At 38.9% G+C, this 7956-nt stretch overlaps 1 protein-coding gene across 1 annotated transcript; it reads left to right on the top strand.

The window, feature by feature from the left end:
• The first annotated feature begins 421 nt into the window (after positions 1-421).
• LOC118966638 (SLAM family member 5) lies at positions 422-7956 on the top strand. The gene is made up of 6 exons (XM_090187214.1): positions 422-606; positions 5020-5340; positions 5688-5990; positions 6416-6517; positions 6636-6691; positions 6943-7956. Exons 1-6 carry the CDS (start codon positions 516-518, stop codon positions 7072-7074), a joined length of 1005 nt encoding a protein of 334 aa, XP_090043340.1. The 5' UTR covers positions 422-515; the 3' UTR covers positions 7075-7956.

Here is a 7956-nt window from a genome sequence, read left to right as displayed (position 1 = left end):
CAGCAAGATTGTGAAGAACCAACAGCATTGTAAATACAACCCATATTTATGTTTGTACTTCAACTATTTGCACATCGTTACAACATTGTGTATAGCAATATTGTGACATTTTAAATGTCTCTATTCCTTTGTAACTTTTGTGAGTGTAATGTTTACTGTTTACTTGTTATTGTTTATATCACTTTTGATTATCATCTATTTCACTTGCTTTGGCAGTGTAAACATATGTTTCTCATGCCAATAAAGCCCTTTGAATTTATTTTAATTGACAAAAAATACAAAGGACACTCCCCACTTTCTCCCCACTTTCTCCCCACTTTCTCATGTTTTCCTGATGGAGAGAGAGAGACAGCACACACAATGTGTGAAAGAGATTAAGAGGAATAAAGAGACTGGGCACACAATGCGTGTGAGAGAGCGAGAGAGTGTGAGTGAGTGAGAGAGCGACAGAGAGACAGAAAGACACAGACAGACATGCGGAGCAATGGGTGGGAGACTTTAGAGTGCTGGTGAAAATGGATTTTGGAATTACACTTAATCTGAGTACCCTATTGAAATGGAAAATAATAAGATCCATTCTCTGGATATTACTCTTTCTCGAAAGTGGTAAGTCTGCCTTGTCAAACTGAGAGTCAATTACAAAAGTAGGCTACTATCATGTTACATGACTCTCGTGTAATTGATTTGAATGTGCTATATTATTACTAAAGTGTTGTGGCAGATGGTGCAGAAAAAAATGCTTTTATATAATTTCACTATCGCTTTTTGGTCATGTCGTTATTTTAAAAGAGAAAATGTGTTCTCGATGACTTGCTTGTTAAATCAGGGCTGCCAACTTTTGAAGAAGGTTTGGAGTGAGATTTGCTATGTGAATTTCATTGCTCCCTGGCATAGACAAAAATGTTACTGTGTTAAAGCTAATTTCCTGCAATTCTATGTATTTTGATATGACTTAGGCGTATGACCAGGGTAAAAAGAAACACAAAAAAACACAAGTTGTATTCAAAAAATGATTTGTACATGAAATGAACACTCAAAATCCGACAAGGTTGCTACTTTGAGATTTTTTGGGGGGGTGTAATGTGAAGTACATTTTTAATATTCATGGTTGATGGCAGTGGGGAACCAAATCATAGATTGCAGTCTCCTTATACGTAGACTGCTTTCAAGGGAATGACACAAAAGTGCTGGGTGTTTGAAAATGTTCTTGTTATAACAATACATTTCTCAAAATCACCCAACCTTCAAGAAGCTTCGAATGAATATCAATATTCAGGTGGTTTATGGTTCCTAGTTGAAGATCCTTTACATCATCTTACTCTACACAGACAAAATATAATGTGTATGTAAGTCCCCGTACCATCTCTGCATAGCATGTGCAGAATACTAAAATGTCCAAAGTTATATTGATTCCTGGAGCATTTAATAGCTATTCCTTTACTTTATTATATATTTTTTATTTAACCTTTATTTAACTATGCAAGTCAGAACAAATTCTTATTTACAATGATGGCCTACGAAAAAGGCAAAAGCCCTCCGGCGAGGACGGGGATGGAGGCTTGTATTAAAAAATATATATTCAAAAAATAGGAACTAACATACATCACAGCAAGAGAGACACCACAACACTACATAAAGAGATACCTAAGAAACCAATCACATATCACTGTCGAATATACAGGATACAAACATTATTTTCCAGTTTAATAAATATATATATAGCAGTTTGCACCCCTCAAAAAATAACGTCAATTTCTGAGAACGGTAATATTTCACAGACACATGAAGGCACCCATAACCAATCATTTCTAATGAGAAAAAAAAAACAGTGGATATAGTGTTTTGTCCCTGAGTAAAGTAGACATAGTTCTTGTCCCCAGTCAACATTCAAAATGTAAAGTTTCATCATGCGTGTTCAACTTACCCAGAACATCTAGCTTTACATCTGCTACGGTCCGATTATGACAGACACACTCATATGGGCCCTTGTCATTGTCCACAGCAGAGATTATTGTGAGAGAGAGGTCTTTGTTGATTTTCAACCCTCTTCTTATTTGTATGACTTATACAAGACTGTCCATGAATGGCTGCAAAAATACATATCCTCATATCATTTGTTTTCAAAGAAAAAAAGCAGGCATATCAGATTTCAAACACGTGATTACAGTGGGAAAATTGGGAGGAAGTGAAATAATCAAATAACTGTAGGGAATAACAGTAGTTTTCTTGCTGACAAGTCAAGCAGGGTAATTACCCAACATTTTAGCCCATTGTTAAGAACGAGAATTATTCCACTGATCAGAGTGAAAGTAAATAAACAATAAAATCTCTTGAAGACAAGATTACATAAATCTGCCCCTACACCCTAACCAAATTATTTTTCTATGTATTGTCCCCACCCTATACTAAAACTTACACTGTAGGTAGGTCTGTCTGCTGCCTTTTCGTTGTCACAGCCTAAACGACAATCACCAAAGGAGGGGACTAGTGTGGATTAAATCAACTTTTGTACATGCTGTCAAAATGCTGCATTCTGCAATACGGACTGGAGAAACAACCACCTAATTTTGTTGACAACATATAACAGTGGTACCATGCTACTCTTTTTTAGAGTTGTATAAACTCAGCAGAGATGGTTCTCTCTCCATTCAGCTCCACTCTAATCTTGAGGGGCGTTTATTTTTCCATCCAATCCCCTTGATCCCTCAGATAACTAGACTAATCATATGCTCCAATGTGTGGCGGTTCACAGTGCTGTGGCACGACATGACGACGATAGAGATTCAGATCGTGATGCGTCCTTAGTCATGTGCAGTGTTGCTCTATGTTATTCTTGTACAAACTAGCTTTGGTAAATGTGAAACTCCACTTCATTGTATTCAGAGTCTTTCTTATTATATATCCATTAGTAATAATAGCTAAGACACGACAGACAGTGTGTACTAAAGTCAATTTAATCCACACTTGCATTAGTCCACTCTTTTAGTGATTGGCATTTAGGCTGTGACAACGAAAATGCAGCAGACAGATAGACCTACACTACAATACGTTTTAGCAGGGAAGTTTGGTAGGGTGACCTGTTTGGTAACTATGAAAATATTTTTTTTCAAAAAGATTGTGAACCCAAAAGTGTACGTTTTATTCTAGAGAGGGGACAATAACTAGACAAATAATTTGGATAGGGTGTAGGGGCAGATATATGTAATCTTGTCTTCAAGAGATTTTATGATTTATTTGCTTTCACTCTGATCAGTGGAACAATTCTCATTCTTGACAATGGGCTAAAATACAGGCTAATTACTGTGCTTGTCAGCAAGAACACAACTGTGATTCCCTACACTTATTTAATTATTCCACTTCTTCACAATTTTGTCAGTGTAATCACTTATTCGAAATCTGATATGCCTACTTGTTGTAACGGTTGTTGTCGGGAGAAAGAGAGGACCAAGGTGCAGCGTGGTAAGTATTCATTGTAATTTAATAAAGAATGAATACTGAAACGAAAACAATACACGACAAACGAACAGTCCTGAACGGTGCAACAAAACACAGAACAGAAAATAAACACCCACGAAACAAAGGTGGAAAAAGGCTACCTATGTATGATTCTCAATCAGAGACAATTAACGACACCTGCCTCGGATTGAGAACCATACTAGGCCGAACACAGAAACCAACATAGAAAAACAAACATAGACTGCACACCCCAACTCACGCCCTGACCATACTAAAACAAAGACAAAACAAAGGAACTAAGGTCAGAACGTGACACTTGTGTCTTTGAAAATGACTTGTATGAGGCTATTATATGCTCCAGGAATTAAATATAATTTTAACATTTTATTATGGTGCGGAGATTATTAGGCAGAGATGGTACGGTGACGGTCTGTGTAGAGTAAGATGATGTCAAGGATCTTCAACTAGTGAACATAAACCACATGAATATTGCTATTCATTAGATTTTTCTTGACGGTTGGGTGATTTTGTGAAATACATTTTTATAACAAGAACATTTTCAAACACCCAGCACTTGGGAAACAGATCGGGGAGTGGGGTGCTCCTGGAGAGCAAGCAGGATTTTCTTCCAACCCCATTTTAAATAGTTCACCCAAATGACAAAATATACAATGCTTGTGTCCTTACCTTGAAAGCAGTCTATGGACAAGCAGACTGCAATCTATTATTTGGTTACCCACTGCCATCAACCAATAACGTTTCCTGTGCAGACCCTTGGTGTAGTGGTAACACTCCTCAGCATGTATCTCATATAACTTTCCATCTGAGAACAGAGATCAATGCCAGCATCCAACCTTCCCACTGTTTCTCCCATTTGCCTCTCTCCCCATCTCATTTCAGTACTGTCTGAATAAAATGTCAATCCCACCTAACAAATATTAGCAAACTTTACATTTCATCCTCCCCCCCAAAATCTCAAAGTAACAAAGTTGTCGAATTTTGATTTAACGTTAAAAGCATCCTGAATATACCTAATATTCCACCCTGATCATAGGCCTAAGGCATGTCAAAATACCTAGGATTACAGTAAATTTGCTTTCAAACAGTAATATCTACCCGGGGGGGGGGGGGGGGCCCGTCTAGGGATTGTACCAGGGGCAATGAAATGCACACAGCAAACATCACTCAAAGCTTTTTTAAAAGGTTGGCAGCCCTGCATGAGGTGTGCCGTGAATGTGTAAGAAGAGGGTGAAATGCGTGTCTCAAGGCCAATGCATGGGAGTTGGCAACTCTGGGTTAAATAAAGGTCAAATAGACTTATTTAGTGTTCACGTGTTAGAAATGTGAACTAGGCTACACCTAGTAGCCATAACTACGACTCAATGGATTAAAAACTAATGATTATAATACAAAGACAAGTAAACAAAAATGTACGTAGGTCACTGCATGCAGTCTATCATGTGCTTGGCTTGGATCCGGGATCGCCTACAGGATTTAGTCATGTTAATGGCTTGTATTGATGTAGCTACTGCCCTTAGCCAATGTTTTCTTTCTTCTTTTCAGATCTGATTGATGCTGTAAATGTGTCGGGAAAAGAGGGAATGAAAGTAACTTTACCGACTGGACTTACTGAACTGTCTAGCGGCACTGTTATAGCATGGTCTTTCCTATTCAGTCGTTCAGATTCATTTGATAAACTAGCTATGCTGAATGCTGGTGTGATTAAAACGGACTACAGTAGGAGGTTCAAAGACAGACTGAAGCTGGATACTCAGACTGGATCTCTCACCATCAGAAACCTCACCATCAGCGACTCTGGACTTTATAAAATGTTTATCATCAATACACAGAGTTCATCTAAGATTGCAAATCTAACTGTCTATGGTGCGTGTCTGGCTTCTTGTTTTACTTCCCTTTTTTCGATTCTCCCATTTAGTCTGTTACCCAGTTGTTTCAATGAAGTTCAAGAAAGACCTTTGTATTTAGTTACTTGTTTTTATACTATAACATGTACCATGGCTGATCTAAAAAATACCAGGAAATTCACAACATTTACACTGTAAACTTTACTGTGAGTCTGCCGCCTGCGTCTGCCACATGTTTGACAAATAAATAGCCCACTTCTTCATATACGTTTAGATCTGATTTATGACCTCCGTTTTTACTGTCAACACATCATTTTTTATCTCTGTTTGTCATTGAGTCACTGCTTAATCATTATGCTATCCCAGCCTCAGTGTCTGCTCCTCACATCAGTCCCTCAGTGGACAGTCCATTTGAAAGCATGAGCTGTTCCTTGGTGTGCACTGTGAAGAACGGGAGAGAGGTGATCTTGTCCTGGTACAGAGGAGGGGAGATTCTCAACCAGACCAGCAGCCCTGATCTTCTAGCCAATCTCTCTCTCCCTCTGGAGTTAAACAAAATAAACGTTGACACCAACAGCTGTGAGGCTTCCAACCCTGCTGACTCAAAACCAACTCCACTCAACATTGAAACGCTCTGCCCTCAATTGTCCTCACGCTCTGCCCTCAAAGGTATGTCAACACTGCATATAGCATTGTTTTTCCATTTTGTGGATCAGTGAGGGACTGTAATGACAGACCACTAAATAACAGGCTCTGTTTATAACGACCTCAGCAGGGATTTCATTGGACAGAGCAGACTCCCATACAGTGTCTGCTCTTTGTTTCCTCACTAACATCTTATATTGTAGGACAGTAAGGGGGAATATAACCTATTTTATTTTCAACAGTAAAACCTGAAGGCAGTTTTTACAAAATCCCCCAACATGCATATTATCATATTGTATTTACTTTAACTTTTGTATTACAGCCAGCTGATTTCTGTATTTATTTTCCTATGTGCCGTGTAGCCTACCTTATAATACCTCAATGTCATTCATTAGTATTGACTAAAGCACATGGCATGGGTTTGAACAGCTGCATTTTACTCCTGACAGACTCTGGTCCCAATCCTGTCCCAATCACACTGGTTACATTGTTAGCAGTTGGGATAATAAGTGTTGGTACTTACTGGGCAGTTAAAATAAGAAAATGTGGAGGTAAGTACAATCTGTGTTACAGTTGACATCATACAGAGCACCCTGAAGGCAACATATACAGAACATACACTGTAGGTAATCATGTAATGTTATGCCTTTTCCCTTTATTTCAATGCAGCCTGCAAGCAAAGAGAAGAAGCCCAACATTATACTGAAGTGAAATTTCATAGACTGGTAAGGTCTATGTGTATGGATGTGTGCATGCACTGTGTATATATGTGCATGCATATAATGCTACTTTGTTTTCTGTGCATCTTCTGTATCGGTGAACACACACACACACATACACATTTAGGATGAAATTGGTCACTTGTTGTTGGCTTCTGAAAATACAGAATAGACAAGAACAAGCACAGTTTGCAAATGGGTGGACCTTACTGAATTACAGGCTTCTGTTTCTATTTGTTTATGTGCTGGCTTTACAGGTTGGGGATACACTGGTATCTGGCACCGGAGGAGTCTGTTCACCAGAGGGGTCTGTTTTGTACGCTGATGTCAGAATCTTACCTTCTGTTCAGATGGGACTGGATTCAATCACTCCTCTCTCAAAGCTGTGACCTTGGCGTGGTTTAGAGATGCTTGTGTGTCTCAATGACCCTGAGAGCTACGCCGGAGGGGGCTTGGGCCCCTGGTAGGTTTAGCCATTCCAGATTGGTCTCCGGTGAGGGGCCAATAACAGCATTGGTCCTACATGTTTCAAGTCGTCATGATGCTATACGTAGGCAACCATACCACTGTGTCAATGTTACATGCTGTGTGTATGTCTTTACCGTAATTGTTAAATGTGTATTTTTCATAGTGCTGTACCTTACTTTGCAAGAAATGTGATTGATAAAAATGTAATATTATTGTTGTTATTTAGGTCAGAACATTTGTCTGAAAGCCGGGATTAGTAGCATGTAAACAAGCAAATGAGTTAAATCATGGCACCACAACTTCCTGAAACAGTTTTACCATTTATTTTCTAAATGATTGTAACCGACTCTCCAAACCTGCTGATCTCATGTTTAAACTTGTGGATGAATGTTTTCATGTAGGTTTGTCCTGCCTTTATCTTCCCTCTAGAGAGTCTTATGTTCTCCACTATTTACCAAACTACTGTGATGACTGTTCTGTGAGGATCCAAATAGGTCAGATTAGCTTGGAAACAGATGATTTCAACCAGACCCTCTCTCAGCCACAGAGAGAGGGAGGCGGGAGTTGGTGGGGGGTTGACACCTCACGCCCTGTTGTAAATTACAGGAGAGGAGATCCAGGGTCTCCCTCTACAAATTCACAAAGGAATGTGCTTTGTCTCCCGCCAAAACTCTAACTCGTTCTAAAGTGAATACTGGAACAATATTTTTAACATAGAACATGGGGAATGGTCAAAGGCGATCTAAAGAATAATAATGTCATACGGGTTGTTATTTTTTTATGTAATTAAAAATGCTAGGAAA

This window comes from Oncorhynchus mykiss, chromosome 10, assembly GCF_057628025.1.
Source record: "Oncorhynchus mykiss isolate SJ-2025 chromosome 10, ASM5762802v1, whole genome shotgun sequence".
NCBI classification, from domain to species: Eukaryota; Metazoa; Chordata; class Actinopteri; order Salmoniformes; family Salmonidae; genus Oncorhynchus; species Oncorhynchus mykiss.
The sequence above is the reverse complement of the archived record's forward strand: the minus strand, read 5'-3'. Positions and strand labels throughout refer to the sequence as shown.

Bases quoted from the DNA above. Each gene is read 5' to 3' on its own strand.
- LOC118966638 (XM_090187214.1), top strand. From the start codon at position 516: ATGGATTTTGGAATTACACTTAATCTGAGTACCCTATTGAAATGGAAA. The intron at 5,341-5,687 runs GTGCGTGTCTGG...ATGCTATCCCAG, and splicing joins TGCAAATCTAACTGTCTATG to CCTCAGTGTCTGCTCCTCAC. The intron at 5,991-6,415 runs GTATGTCAACAC...TACTCCTGACAG, and splicing joins CTCACGCTCTGCCCTCAAAG to ACTCTGGTCCCAATCCTGTC.